General features: G+C 35.6%; 1 protein-coding gene across 1 annotated transcript in view; it reads left to right on the top strand.

Moving 5' to 3' along the window:
* The window catches only part of LOC130240533 (Y+L amino acid transporter 2), a 33,189-nt gene extending 17,970 nt beyond the window's left edge, over positions 1 to 15,219 (top strand). The window contains exons 5-10 of the mRNA XM_056472099.1: positions 228 to 351; positions 460 to 563; positions 648 to 744; positions 5,216 to 5,365; positions 5,776 to 5,959; positions 14,584 to 15,219. Of these exons, the coding sequence (XP_056328074.1) occupies positions 228 to 351; positions 460 to 563; positions 648 to 744; positions 5,216 to 5,365; positions 5,776 to 5,959; positions 14,584 to 14,678 (754 nt within the window). The 3' untranslated portion in view covers positions 14,679 to 15,219. The remainder of the gene's footprint in view (positions 1 to 227; positions 352 to 459; positions 564 to 647; positions 745 to 5,215; positions 5,366 to 5,775; positions 5,960 to 14,583) is intronic.
* Positions 15,220 to 16,399: the final 1,180 nt, after the last annotated feature.

Here is a 16,399-nt window from a genome sequence, read left to right as displayed (position 1 = left end):
AAACATATATTAAGTAGATGTTTTGAAGAATGTTGGAAACCACTAGCCATTGACTTTCATAGAATTTGTTGTTCCTACTATGGATGTCAATGGTTACATTATCAACATCCTTCAAAAATATCTTCTCTTGTGAAAACCCAAATTGACAAGTCAATGGTGAGCAAATGATGACAGAATTGTCATTTTTGGGTGAACTATTTTTAAATGTTCTCCTTGATCATTGACAGAAATCTCCCCATCGCTATAGCCGTCTCCATGCCGATCGTGACCATCATCTACCTGCTGACAAATGTTGCATACTACGCAGTTCTGGACATGCCTTCTTTCATGGGTAGTGATGCAGTGGCTGTAGTAAGAGTCTTTCAGAGTATCAAATATGCAGTGTTTATTCTGTATGAGTTTAGTGTATTGCCAGCAAAGCCATTTAATTTAACCTTCAGCTTGTTTCTCAATCTGTAGACATTTGGAAATCAAGTGCTTGGGCCTATAAATTGGATCGTCCCAATCGCCGTGGCCATGTCTTGCTATGGAGGACTCAACGCTTCCATCATTGCCGCCTCCAGGTAACGTTTTGGTTCAGTTTTATTCAATAAGGGCTTTCAAATGTTGATATTTGCATGTAGTGGAAGTTCTGTTCTGGGTGTTAGGTTGTTTTTTGTTGGGGCGAGAGAAGGCCACCTTCCCATCAGCTTAAGTCTGATCCACACTGAGCGATACACTCCTGTACCAGCACTCCTCTTCAATGTAAGTGTCTATTTTTTTCTTTTCGACAAGTTGTATTTGAATCATATTATCCATGATGATGCGTAAAGTTTATTTATAAACTAATTTCGAGAGGATCACGTGCTTATGATTGCTTGCAGACGGTCCTGCATTATTCAGTTTAGGATTCACCAATCAGACGATTCCTAAGCCACTATAAATACCCTAAGTTCCATATAACAACCATCTTCGTTTTGATGAATCCCCCTCTTCCACCCCTATTCCTCCTCCTTTCCTAGATGGGTGGCACGGTGACCCAGTGGTTAGCACTGTAGCCTCACAGCAAGAACGTCACTGGTTCTAGTCCTTACCAAGCCAGCTGACATTTCTGTGCAGAGTTTACACGTTGTGCTCATCTGGGTTTCCCCCGGGTTCCCTGGTTTCCTCCCACCGTCCAAAAACATGCAACTTAAATTAATTGACTAATCCAAATTGGCACCATAGACATGCTCCTAGTAAGTAGTTGTCTCTTAAGAGCAGTCACTGTTCATTAGCTACTACAGCAGGGGAGTTCTCAAGATCTATCTGCGCTCAATCTCCCCTCTCGCCTTGCAAACGGGAGGGAACCCCGGGCTCAAGGATCTTATGAGCTCAGGGCTCTCTCCCATGACAGCATGCCAAACAAGCTTTATAATCAATCATCAGCTAAGTGTGAACTCTTGAAAAATAGTTGGTAGAGTTAGCATGACATGGTGTTAGCAACACTGGCCACACTCTACAATGAGGCTTCATTAGTTAATGCAGTGTTTCCCAACCCTGTTCCTGGAGGCACACCAACAGTACATATTTTGGATGTCTCCGTTATTTGACCCATTAACTTCAGGTTTTGGAGTCTCTTCTGATGTTATGATCAGATGATTCAGTTGTGTTTGATTAGGGAGAGGTTGAAAATGTGGACTGTTGGTGTGCCTTCAGGAACAGGGTTGAGAAACACTGAGTTAATGTATGTACTAACATGACCTAATAATGAACAATACATGTACAGCATTTATTAATCATTTATTAAACCAAATTTATTCATTCATTCATTCATTTTCTTTTCGGCTTAGTCCCTTTATTCATCAGAGGTCACCACAGCGGAATGAACCATCAACTTATCCAGCATATGTTTTAGGCAGTGGATGCCCTTCCAGCTGCAACCCAGCATCCAAACACAATCATTTACACACTAATGCACTACAGCCAATTTAGATTATTCAATTCACCTATAGCGCATCAAGTTCAAGTTCAATTTACTTATATAGCACGTTTCCAACTGCCACAAGGCTGCACAAAGTGCTTAACAGAGAAAAAACAAGTGAACGATATGAGCATAAAAACAGTAACAGCATTAGGCACATAATAGGAAAGAACATAGAGAGTGTAACTCTAACAAGAGCAAAAAAATAGAAATAGAAATTTTACCTAATTAAAAGATGCTTCCACAGTTGACCACACTAAACAAGATTAAGAACATGACTGTTTTGATCCCCCCCCCCCCCTAAAGGGAAGGACTTATGCTTTAAAAGACCTAGAAAATAAATGAGTCTTTAACTTAGAGTTAAGAATAGGCAGTGACAAAGCCTTTTTTAGTTCTAATGGCAGCGCGTTCCAGAGGTGAGGACCTGCTATGGCAAAAGCATGTTCGCCCCTACTTTTGAGGTGGGCCTTTGGAACTTTTAATAAAAACTGATTAGCGGCACGCAAGTGTCTGGATGGAGTGTAAATACCAATCAGTTGGGATAAATATTGAGGGCCCAGACCATGTAGGGCTTTATACACAAGGAGAAGGATTTTGAATTCGATTCTTTGTGTCAACGGTAACAATGGAGAGATCTCAAAATAGGAGTGACATGTGCATATTTCTGGCTTTTTTGTTAAAAATCTAGCAATAGTCCAACCGGGAGGTTATAAGCGCGTGTATGGCAATTTCACCCACTATTAAAAAAATTTCATGTTTTGAATGAGAAGATGTTATGTAGCCATGGTGGGATGAATTTTGGCATGGTGCCCCGCCATGGATGAAGGAATGTAGCGGAAACCATGCTATCATTCAAAAACACTGTAGTATTTACTGTGCATCGACAGTATTTTTTTCATGTGGTTGCTGGTAAAATCCCCAAGTGCAACCAAAGCTCAGGCAGAGTATGAATAAGAACATATTTTACAAAACAATTGCAAAAACTCTTTTAAAAGTGTAATACAAACCATTGCACTGTATTTTTAACTAAAAACAGATAACATGTGGCAGGTTAGGCCTGTAGCTAAAGTTACCATGACGGTGAAACCCAATCAAAAACCTTGGCCTTCTAGAGCCCAAAAACGTAGTTTGCTCAAACTAAATGCGAACTTCACTCTGTAAAAACCCAAACCAGCTTAAAACCATCTTAGTAAACCCTGAACTAAAGTTGAACTAAAGATGTTTTTGACCTTATGTCAGCATTTGCTACAGGTTTTTTTATGTTAAGTTCAAACCTGTAAGGTCAGTTAATCACATACACAAACATGATCCTGCTTTGTCTGCAGTTCGTCAAGTACTTGTACATGCTTATAGACTGAACACTTAATTATACATTTAATAACACATTTAATAGTTTACACATAGATGATCCCATGTTCAAAATGTAGCATTTTCACACCCCAAAAATTACTTGTCAAAAAGTACAGCCAAAACTTAAATAACTTTTAAGAGAACATTTGTTTTGTAAAAGATTGCTGAGGGCTGAGATTTGGTTGCACTTGGTGATTTTACTAGCACCCATGAAAAAATACTGTAAATTTACAGTAAACACTACAGTGTTTTTGAATTATACTATAGTAAAGTACTTGAATTAATCTGTTTTGATATTTCTACAGATGCTGTAATATTGATATAAACAAATTACTCAATACAGTTTTCTAGAATAGAGTATATTATTCTACAATACACCAGAGTTTACAGTAAAAACTAAAGCATAAACAGTATTTATTACAGTTCACTAGTTAATACCACAGTACACAGTAGAAGTCATTAAAAAGTAAAAACTATAATAACTAATATAAAGTAAAAACTATAAACATGTAAACACTATAATATAAATCGTATAATACACTTTACTATTGGATGGTTTCAAAACACTACCGTATTTACTATTTGGTAAGTGATTATGATATTTTTTCCAGTGGCCATTTGTCACAAATATGTATTGTTGACACAGTTTCGAAAGCTGCAGTTCATGTAATTTTCTCATTTTACTTTTCCATATTCAAATCCACTTACAATTTTGTGAGAACAACATTTGTTGTCATTCCTTGTTAGTTATTATGTTGCAAATTGAAATTACTAAGTATATAAGTTATAATATTCATAAACACAATAGTTTTGTCACATAAAGTTTTACCATTTATTACACTTTGTTACAGCCTATTCTTCTATTTATTAACCTACAGGAGTTTTGAATTTAAAGTAAAGCTTTCATGTTGCAAAATAATCTTCTGTTGTCTTAAGGTGCATACAATAGTTTTTGGTTTATGTGGCTCTGATCAAAATGGCAGCTTTTTTTAACAGAATCTTCTTTACTGTCCGCTAAAATGAACATATTCTCAGAGTAAAAGTGTTCAATAATAGCGGTAATCTTGAGATATCAGTGCTCATAAAGAGACTGTACATTCAAAAAAAAAGAAATTTCTGTGATCATTTATTCATCTTCTACTTGCTCCAAACATTTTTGAGTTTCTTTTTTTTTTTGAACACAAAACAAGATATTCTGGGGAAAAAACAAGCGATTGACTTCCATAGTATTTTTGTATTCCTATATGGATGAACGTTCCTCAGAATATCCTGTTGTTCAAGAAAAAAAGAAAGAAATGTAGCCTATAAAAGTGTGAGTTCACAAGAGTGTGAGGAAATGATGAGGTAATTTATTTATGTAAAGTACTTATCTCACGTAAGTGGAAATAATTTTCTAAGTAACTGATAACATTTTTCCCAGTGATGGGTTGCAGCTGGAAGGGCATCCGCTGCGTAAAACATATGCTGGATAAGTTGGCGGTTCATTCCGCTGTGGCGACCCTAGATTAATAAAGGGACTAAGCTGAAAAGAAAATGAATGAACTGATAACATGGTTTTATTTATGGATTGTAACTTTGAATTATCAGAAAAGCTAAAATCCGTATGTTTTTTGGAAAGGACCACATTCACAAAACAAAATGTCTGCTGACTGTACCAAACTCTTTTTCATTGATCTAATTTTTTTACAGAATAATCCTAAAGCTCTTAAAGACATCTCAACAGATGAACATGATTAATATGCTTGAGTTAAATGTCTTTAATTTTTGTCGTTGATTCCCTTGTATACTGTTATATGAATAACGCTGTATTCCCGTTTAAATCAATTAAAATAAAAAGGCTACCCCTTTCGTGCATTAAATGTGCAACAGCGCCCCCCTCGGGCCGAATGATTAACGTTGGGTTTATATGTGTTTGTTCTGCAGTGCGTGATGGGTCTGGTTTTCCTGTGTGTGGAGGACGTGTTTCAACTCATCAACTACTTCAGCTTCAGTTACTGGCTGTTTGTGGGTCTCTCTGTGGCCGGACTCATTTACCTGCGCATCACACAGCCTGACAGACACAGACCTGTCAAGGTTACTCCTCCAGCCATCAGTGGACCCTTTACACATTTTCAGGTTCATCAGTAGCAGAAGTCATCATATTTGGGTAAACTTAGAGCACAGTAAATGGGAGAGTACAACAAACACTTTTAAAAATATATTATTTGCTAAAATAATAATAAAGGAAAAACCTGCCCATAGACCTGCCTCATCTAGTTAGTTTGTTGTAATTTGATGCAAAGATGATATAATACATACATAAATACATATAAATGTCCATACGTTTTATTAAATCAAAATATTAAAAACTCTCAAGGATTTAAGATGCTGATGACCTTTAAATGTGTGATAACAGTCTTGTGAAAAGGGTCCATATTTATTTTGCTTATTTGTTTGAATTCAGACCATCTGCCATTCTTACATGTTTCTTTTTCCTCCATCAGCTCAGCTTGTTTTTCCCATTCGTCTACTGCCTGTGCAGCGTGTTCCTGGTGATCGTTCCTCTGTACAGCGACACAATTAACTCTCTCATAGGAATTGGCATCGCACTGTCCGGAGTGCCTGTTTATTACCTGTGTGTCTACCTGCCCAAAGAGAAAAGACCGAAATGGATTGGGAAACTAAATGGTAAGGGTTAATCATATTACATATTCAATGGAGTGTATTGAACTTAACTTGGATAGGCTGATCAAGTTAAAGGTGCTGTATGTACGTTTTTGACTCTTCTAAATCATAGAAAATACCATAATATGTTTGCAGATTTTTAAGAAACATCCTAAGTGAACTTGTTTATCTGAAAAACAATGCTGAAGTCAGATATTCTGCTTTAAAAATGTGTGTTACGTGCCAGAACGGCTGTCTTTGTTTTGGTCATTTAACACGCCCACTGCCAGTTTAGCCAATTATATTTCAGCTCCCTGGGCTGTGAAAAACAGCGTCAGGAAGGCTCTCAAAGTGTACGTCCGTGAACGAATGTGACCTCCGGGGGACAGTAGCAGACTCAGATTCAAATGAGACACAGATTCAGAGTTCCACATGAGGTGGTTATTAATTAGAAAATAATATAAATTTTACTAATGTTATGTTAGAAGAGAAGGTTGTATATTGTAACCCCTGTGTCCTAACAACACGCTAGGTGAGATTTGAAGTGATAAGCAATTGAGCTGTTTGCAAACGAAACATGACAGAAATTTAAATACAGCCATTCAGAAGCACAGAATATGTGCACTCACTGCACTCCAACAAAACGGTAAGGTTTATAATCTAATTAATGCTTATTAAACCTCTTTACATGTACATGCTGAATCACTGATATGTGTTGGCTTGCACTGAGTCACAGTTCTGAAGTTAAATTCCTGATGGTTTATTTTATTTTCATGATCTTTCATGATCTGCTGCTGCTTTCAGTAGTATGGCAATAAATTTCATGTAAAATGGCATTCGGACTCACATTATTAGCATTTAACATTGAATAAAGCACAAGAGGTGTATCTGAGGTGATCACCTGCTGCGTTTACATGGACATCAATAATTTGATTTTAATGCGATTAAGACAATGCCATGTAAACAGCGATTTTTGATTAATTTAATCAGATTAAGGTTATAATCGAACTAAAGAGAAATCAAATTAAGACGTGTGGAGTATGCCGATTTTAGTCGCATTATTGAAGGGCAGTACAGACATGTAAACACCTTAATCGAACTATTACCGTCATGTAGGCTTTTCGCCACGTTTTGTGACAGGATAGACACACACACTCACACACACACTGCTGTTTGACTACTTTTTGCACCTACCAAGTCAGTGCAGACCCCAGACACTTGTATCGTGAAATGCGGAGGCTTTTTTCTTCCATTCAGCATGCGGTATGAACTTCCATTAAATCAACACACTTGCAGCTGTTCATAGTTCCATCCAATATCTCAATTGTCACAGGGGGCATGCCCGAATGAAAGTGAAAGTGTCAAACCGCAGTTAAAGTCGACAAATTAATAATGAAACACCCGAAATTACATGAAACTCCAGAGGAAATGCAGATAGCGTGGTGACGGAATGACGTTAATTGAATTACGTACTATAACATGTAAAACGGGATCATGAAAGAAACATTCACAAAGCAACTCATGTAAACGCCTTAATCTTATTATTGTCTTAATTAGATTAAAGCAAATAATTTGATTACTGATGTCCATGTAAACGTAGTCATTGTCAGTTTATCCTGTTGCAAGAAATAGAAGCCGTTTCTAAAATATTAATTTTAGTTTATATTTGTTGGTTAGGACAAAAACTCCTTTAAGTATGGAAATATTCTTTTTATTGCTTTTATTTAGAAAACTGTTTAAATCAGCCTTTAGGTTAGATGGTTAGGCACGCTTCTGTTGATGTCATCAATCTGGCAACCTTTGCTTGCTGTGTTTTGAACCAGGCGTGCAATACCTAGTTCAACCACTGGGTGTCAAACTTACATCCTGCACCTTTAAATTGATCTTTAATAGTGCAAAATAGGATTTTCTTACTTGGATTTTTTTGTCTTGTTTCTAGTCCAAATATCTAAAAATTCTTAAATAAAGAAGCATTTTCTAGACAAGTAAAACATATTGTCTTGTTTTAAGAAGTAATATGTCAAAATTAAGTGATTTTTTCCTTAAAGGGCACATAGTTTACCTCTTTTTTATGATTTAATATTAATATTATGGTTCTTCTGAGTGTGCCAGTTTAGGTTCAGTTTCAAACACAATTCAGATTTTTTTATTATAATGTGTTAAAAAGTGTCATGTTGGGGGCGTGTCCACAGTTTGCTGATTTAGGGGTGTGTTGCTTCACATGTAAATTAGTTTCGGCTTCCCGCCAACGCAACAAGGGGGTGGGGCCATGAGCTCACCCGCTCTGCGTTTGCAACAGAGTCTGACAGGCAGACTCAGAGGAGAAGGAGTGAGAGGATCACCATTCAGTCGTACATGTACGACTCTGACACAGACCAAGCAGAGAGTACAAAATCATTTGTGCCTTGTACAGTTTTACAGCCAACTGTGTGCTAGTTTCAAGTGCCGAGCTTGTACACAGAAACTAATAACCACGCACACGGAATTAACTTTGACTGAGGCACCGAATGAGCCGCTCGAAGCCGCGACACAGCTTACCAGACACTCTCTGTGGCGCACCAGAAGCATGAAGTGTCCCGAATCGTTACACCACGCATTTTTGAATTCTAAACATAGGTTTCTGCAGCGGCGGCGCCCAGCCGGCGACTTGAGTGTACCCTGATAGAAACCTATGTTTAGAATTCTAAAACGCATGCTAGTTAAGATCACAGGGAGCTTCTGGGATTGCAAGAAATGCAAACGGCTGAAGTATAAGGTAGACTCGATGAGAAGTACACATGTTTGCAAACCTACCTAAAGATACAACCAATAATTCCGATTAGAGCGATAATGTGGAGAATATTGATCTTGTGTTGAGCCCAATGAGCCTTGCATCTAAAAATAGAGCTAGGGTGTTCCTTTAGTGATATCGCTTTGACTCACGCTGAAAATGGCGGATGTGAATCAACAAACTGAGGATATGATGACGTGCCTGTCAATCAATATTGGTGGGCAGGGGGACCGCTCTCCTACGTCAGATAGCGGTCGATTTGAAAACAGCTCCAATTGGTCCACCGTTTTTTATGTTGTTAAATTGAAAAAAAAGCACTGGGTGTGCTTATATCACCCCAATATGACAGTCTATACACCATACATGCACATATGTCTGTCCAAACAGCTTGAAAAGTAGATTTTTTTACCACAGGTGCCCTTTAAAACAACCTAATTAAAGTGCCAATGGGGCAAGCAAAATTATTTTATGTCAAATGGAAAAATACTATTATTTTGCTTGTTTTAAGGATAAACTCACTTTATTTTGACATTACTTCCTGAAACAAGGGATAATCATGTTACATATTAAATTGAGTGGATTGAACTAAACTTGGATAGGCTGATCAAGTTAAATTGATCTTTAATAGTGCAAAAAAGCTTTTCTTACTTATATTTTTTGTCTTGTTTATAGTCCAGATATCCAAAAATTCTTAAATCAAGAAGCATTTTTTTTGTAAAAAGTAAAACATAATGTCTTGTTTTAAGATATAACATGTCAAAAACAAGTGAGTTTGTCCTTTATTTATTTGTCAAAAGGAAAAATACGACTATTTTGTTTGTTTTAAGGATAAACTCACTTCATTTTGACACACTACTTCTTAAAACAATGGATAATCATGTTACATAATAAATTGAATGGATCGAACTTAGTCAGTCCTTCACGAGGGAGGGAAGGATGGAACGTGTGATTGACAGGCGGATCGGTGAAGCAGCAGCAGTGATGTGTTGGATGTTCTGGTCCGTTGTGGTAAAGAAGGAGCTGATCCGAAAGGCAAAACTCTTGATTTACTGGTCAATTTACGTTCCTACTGTAGGTTTTCCTTAAAACAAGCTAAATAATCTGCCAATGGGTTCAGCAAAACAATCTTGCGTCAAAACGAAAACAGGATTATTTTACGTAACCCATTGACAGATTATTTTGCTTGCTTTAGGAAAAAACTCACTTCATTTTGACATATTACTTTTTAAAACAAGGGATAATCATGTTGCATATTAAATTGAGTGGATCGAACTAAACTTGGATAGGCTGATCAAGTTAATCAGTTATTTAATAGTGCAAAAAAAATTTTCTTACTTATATTTTTTGTCTTGTTTTTAGTCCACATATCTATAAACTCTTACATCAAGAAACAATTTTAGTAAAAAGTAAAACATATTGTCTTAAAGTGCCAATAGTGTAAGCTAAATTATTTTATGTCAAATAAAATACAAAGTAAAAATACAATCATTATGCTTGTTTTAAGGAAAAACTCCATTTTGACATATTACTTCCTAAAATAAGGGATAATTTTATTACATATTAAACTGCGTTATTCAAACTAAACTTGGATAGGCTGATCATGTTAAACGGATCTTTAATAGTGCAAAAAAATGCTCAATCAACTGGGTTTTTCCTTAAAACAAGCTAAATAATCTCCCAATGGGGTGAGCAAAACAATCTTGCATCAAAAGGAAAAACAAGATTATTTTGCTGACCCCACTGACAGTTTATTTTGCTTCTTTTAAGGAAAAACTCACTTCATTTTGACATATTACTTAATAAAATAAGGCATAATCATATTAGATATTGAATTGAGTGCATTGAACTAAACCTGGATAGGCTGATCAAGTTGAACAGATCTTTATTCATGCAAAAATGCTTTTTTTACTTGGAGATTTTGTCTTGTTTCTAGTCCAAATATCTTAATATTCTTAAATCAAGAAGCATTTTCAAGACAAGCAAAGCATATTGTCTTGTTTTAAGAAATAATATTCAGTTAAGAGAGTTTTTCCTTGAAACAAAATAATCCGCCTTGGGGTAAGAAAAATAATCTTATATCATAATAAAAATAAGAATATTTTGCATACCCCATTAGTGGATTATTTTGCTTGATTTTAGGAAAAACTCACTTCATTTAGACTTATTACTTCCTAAAACAAGACAATATGTTTCTAGAACATGCTTATGTTCTAGAAAATGCTTATTGATTTAAGAATTTTTATATATTTGTCCTAGAACTACACGAAAAATTTAAGAAAGCATTTGTAAATGCAATAGGCCTTCTGTTAATATTATTATTATAGATTTTTTCATTTACAAAAGGCACCCCACCCCCCAAATAAATGCTTAATTCTAAAGGTAAAAGAAAACTGTTAAATGGTCACAAAAATAATCCAAACTAAATTATTAAATAAAAATAAATGCACAAAAAATGTGTAATATAATAATAAAATGTTTATTTTCACTCACTTTCCTTCAGCTTATTCCCTACTTAATCAGTGATTTTATTTAATTTTGTTTAAATTTTATTTCACTTTGTCGTATTATTTTATGTCATTTTACATTGTTTAATTTTATAGTGGTTTTTTTGGGGGGCCTGAGGTTTATTTATAACGATTTTACGATTTTATTTGAAATGATAAAAGCTCAAATTTATTAAACTATGCTTGAGACGGTCTAACCATGGATTTGGCTATTTTAGTAGCAGCATTTTAATAGGATGTCAATGGAATATAAATATTTATTGAACCGTTTAATGCCTTTCAAATGATGACATCACTAATTATATTAATTTCTGACACATGTGAAAATGCAGTGTCATGTCTACAACCCATGTATAGTCATGTGGTCAAAGCATTATAACCATAACAGCCACTGTTTCACCACTACGAATCTGATTACCAGCAATGAAAGTTCACAGTTCTGCCTAATTTAGACTTACAGTTGAAGTCAAAATTATTAGCCCTCTTGTGAATTTTCTTTAAGAAATGTTTCCCAAATGATGTTTAACAGCAAGGAATGTTTCACAGTATGTCTGATAATATTTTTTCTTCTGGAGAAAGTCTTTTTTGTTTTATTTCGGCTAGAATAAAAGCAGTTTTTTATTTTTTAAAACCTTTTTAAGGTCGATTTTATTAGCCCCCTTTAAGCAATATTTATTTTCAATTGTCTACAGAACAAATCATCATACAATCACACAATGAATTGCTTAATTAACCTAGTTAAGCCTTTAAATGTCACTTTAAGCTGCATAGAGGTGTCATGAAAAATATCTAGTAAAATAAGATGTACTGGCATCATGGCAAAGATAAAATAAAATCGGTTATTAGAAATGAGTTATTTAAACTGTTGTGTTTATAAATGTGTTGAAAAAATCTCCTTTCCATTAAACAGAAATTGGGGGAAAAAATATACAGCGGGGGGCTAATAATTCTGACTTCAACTGTATACAAACATTTCTATGAATTAAATGGAAGCTGAGAAGACTCAGACATGTTTTATGAGATACAATGTTGTAAATGTTATTCACAACCAGATCTATGACAAGATGTTCTGGTCTGGAGGAGGGAAGAGGGCTGTGTGACTGAAATACTGTCTCATGTTTACGCTAGAGCTGCACATCTAGTCTCTTCTTACTTTAGTCCTGAACTGCTCATACCGTACAAAAAGCCAGTTAGTTTGTCAGTCAGAATGTACTGTATGTATATCTTGTGTTCCGGTAAAAATATGTAAACATGTAATTTGTTTAAAGGCATGAACAAAGTCTGTCAACATTTACTCACTCTTTATTTGTTTCCATCCTTTAAGAGTGTCTTTCTCTGCACATCGATGGACTTGCTCTTCAGTGTTCGGACTCTCAGCAGTGAAAATTACTGAACTGACCTAAACTGAAGTTCAACTCTGAAAACTGGACTGACACAGTTTCAGTTTACTAGAACTTCTATGTTAAGTTGATTTGACACAATCTACATTGTAAAAGCAACATAGAAATAAAGATGAATTGAATATATTAACTCTGTTGAACATAAAAGAAGATATTTTGAAGAAAGCTGAAAACCATCGACTTCCATAGTATTTTTTTGTCAGTCCAGTTTTCAGTCCAAACACTGAAGGGCAAATCAATCGATGCACAGCTACACAAGTCCCATATGTATACAGCAAATATTGATTTTCTTACTTAGATTTTTTTGTCTTGTTTCTAGTCCAAATATCTAGAAATTCTTTAATCAAAGAAGCATTTTCTAAACAAGCAAAAGGTGTTGTCTTGTTTTCAGACATAATATGTCAAAATTAAATGAGTTTTTCCTTAAAACAAGCAAAATAATCTCATTTCAAAAGTAAAAACAATATATTATTTGCTTGTTTTAAGGAAAAACTGACTTCATTTTGACATTATTTCTGAAAACAAGACAACACTTTTTGCTTGACTAGAAAATGCTTCTTGATTTAAGAACTTTTAGATGTTTGGACTAGAAACAAGACAAAAACTCTTAAAGGGCACCTATTTTGCCCCTTTTACAAGATGCAAGATAAGCCTTTGATGTTGTTTCTGTAAAGTTTCAGCTTAAAATACCCATCAGATTATTTATTATAGCCTCCAGAATATGCCCATTTTGGTGCCTGAGTACATTGTAGCTGTTTTGTGGCTTGTGGCTTTAAATGCAAAGGAGTTGCTTCTCCCCGCCAAACATTCCTACAGTTAAAGTCAGAATTATTAACCCCCCTGAATTATTAGCCCCCCTGTTTATTTATTTTTTTCCATAATTTCTGTTTAACGGAGAAGATTTTTTTTAACACATTTCTAAACATAATAGTTTTAATAACTCATTTCTAATAACTGATTTATTTTATCTTTGCTGTGATGACAGTAAATAATATTTGACTAGATATTTTACAAGACACTTCTGTACAGCTTAAAGTGACATTTCAAGGCTTAACTAGGTTAATTAGGTTAACTAGGGGTGTTAGGGTAATTAGGCAAGTTATTGTATAACGATGTTTGTTCTGTAGACTATTGAAAAAATATATAGCTTGAAGGGGCTAATAATATTGACCTTAAAATGGCTTTTAAAAAATTAAAAACAGCTTTTATTCTAGCCAAAATAAAACAAATAAGACTTTCTCCAGAAGAAAAAAAATATTATCAGACATACTGTGAAAATGTCCTTGCTCTGTTAAACATCATTTGGGAAATATTTTTAAAAAAAAAATCAAAGGGGGGCGAATAATTCTGCTTTCAACTGTACATGCGTGTCTGCTTCTCATCATGCGTTACGTCAGATAAACAGCAGTCAGTGACAGAGACAGACTCGGATGAAGTTTAAATACAGCTCATTAGTCAAAAATACCAAGCAGAAACATCAGGAAATTAAAAAAAAGAGACTTATTGTGTTTATATCACTCCAGTATGACAGTGGACACGCTATACCTACACACAGTTCTGTCCAAACAGCTTACAAATGATGATTTTCATCATAGGTGCCCTTTAAGTAAAGCTTTTTTTGCAGTGTTGTGAGTAAATGTTTATTTTTGTGTGAACTATCCCTTTAAATTAAAATGTAATTAGATATTTTTTATGCATAATTCACAAATAAAATGCCAATAGTGCAGGACGATATTTAATTTTATGTTCTACTTTATTATGTGTCTACTTATTTAACATTTTTATATTTACCCTTTTAATTTTTTGCTCTTCTTTTCTTTAATCTCTCTTCCTCTCTCTTCCTCTCTCTCTCTCTCTCTCTCTCTCTCTCTGTCTCTCTCTCTCTCTCTCTCTCTCTCTCTCTCTCTCTCTCTATTTCTCTCTCTCTCTCCCCTCTCTCTCTCTCCTCTCTCTCTCTCTCTCTCTCTCTGTCAGATTCTGTCACCAAATACACTCAGATCATGTGCTACTGCTGTTTAACTGACTTGGATGTGGAGTCAGAGAAGTTGGCAGAGCCGAAGACTCAATAACTGTTTACATGCCTGGAGCATGGACTCCATCTCTGCAACACAAACAAACGAAAAGAGAGAGAAAATTATCTGTCAAAAGCAAAATACCTCATGGATTTCTAAAACTTCCAGCATATATCTCATAGAGATCTCAGAGATGACTCTTTTGCTCAGTAAATAATGCGTGTGATTTATTATACTGGAGTGCTTCACGACTGATTTGCTGTTTTTGATCATTTCAAGGATCACTAATTGCACTGTGAACCAAAATGAATCATGTCCACCGTTCTGTCACGGTCTAAATAAAGAGCTCTTTGTTTGTCTCTGACCGAAGAGGATTGAGCCTAAATATACTTGGAGTCATTGGAACTGCTTTTCAGTTTGATTCCTGGAAGAAGAAATAAAAAACTTGGCCAGAGAGCTGGAATTTAACGCCAGACTGGACATCTCATCCAGCTACTCTAATGTAGACTCTTGGGATTATCTTGTTAGTTTTTTTGTAAAGCACATTTCTTTTATGTCAGAATCAATAAAAAAGAACTGAACAAACTTCATTATTGAATTGTGAAACTCAAAGAGAAGTCATTTTGATGGCGCAGGACTCATATCTCAATGCAACAGCAGTACATTTCATCTTCAGCACACACTAAAACACTCCTTAAAGGGATAGTTCACCCAAAAGTGGAAATTCTGCCATTATTTATTTATCCTCCGCTCATTCCAAACCTGTTTGAGTTTCTTTCTTCTTGAACACAAAGGAAGATAATCTGAAGAATGTTCATTCATTCATTTTCCTTCAGCTTAGTCTCTTTCAGAGGTTGCCACAGTGGAATGAACAGCCAACTCATTCATTCATTCATTTTCTTTTCGGCTTAGTCCATTTATTAATCTGGGGTCGCCACAGCGGAATGAACCGACAACTTATCAAGCATATGTTTTACGCAGTGGATACCCTTCCAGCTGCAACCCATGACTGGGAAACATCCATACACTCATTCACACACATACACTACGGACAATTTAGCCTTCTCAGTTCACCTACAGTATACCACGTCTTTGGATTTGTGGGGAAAAAAGTGGAGCACCCGGAGGAAACCCACACCAACAAGGGGAGAACATGCAAACTCCACACAGAGATGCTAATTGACCCAGCCGAGCTTTGAACCTGCGACCTTCTTGCTGTGAGGCGATCATGCCAACTATTCTAGCATGTTTTACGCAGCGGATATCTTCCCAGCTGCAACCCAGTACAGGAAAACATACACACATACACTACGGCCAATTTAGTTCATCAATTCACCTATAGTGCATGTCTTTGAATTGTGGAGAAAACCAGAGCACCCGGAGTAAAACCACGCAAACCCGGGGAAAACATGCAAACTCCACACAGAAATGCCAGCTCACCCAGTCGGGACTCAACTAGTGACATCTTGCTGTGAGGCGACATTGTTAACCACTGAGCCACTATGATGCCCCCGAAGAACGGTATTGATAGTATTATTTGTTACTACTATGAATGTCAGTGGCTGTTTTTCTGTATATTCTGCACAATAACATAGAAAAGAAAAGTTCATAATACTAAACCTGATGGATAATAAGTTGAAAGATTGACACATTTTTAATAATATGTAACTCTTTCATGTTTGGAATATATTTCTGTAGAAAATTGTTCAGTTTTGTACTGCTTAAGTACTTTAACATTTTTAAAAAGTGAACAGGTAATAGAATAAGTAAATGTACTA

Source organism: Danio aesculapii, chromosome 2, assembly GCF_903798145.1.
Source record: "Danio aesculapii chromosome 2, fDanAes4.1, whole genome shotgun sequence".
NCBI classification, from domain to species: domain Eukaryota; kingdom Metazoa; phylum Chordata; class Actinopteri; order Cypriniformes; family Danionidae; genus Danio; species Danio aesculapii.
This window is presented reverse-complemented; position numbering and strand designations above follow the sequence as displayed.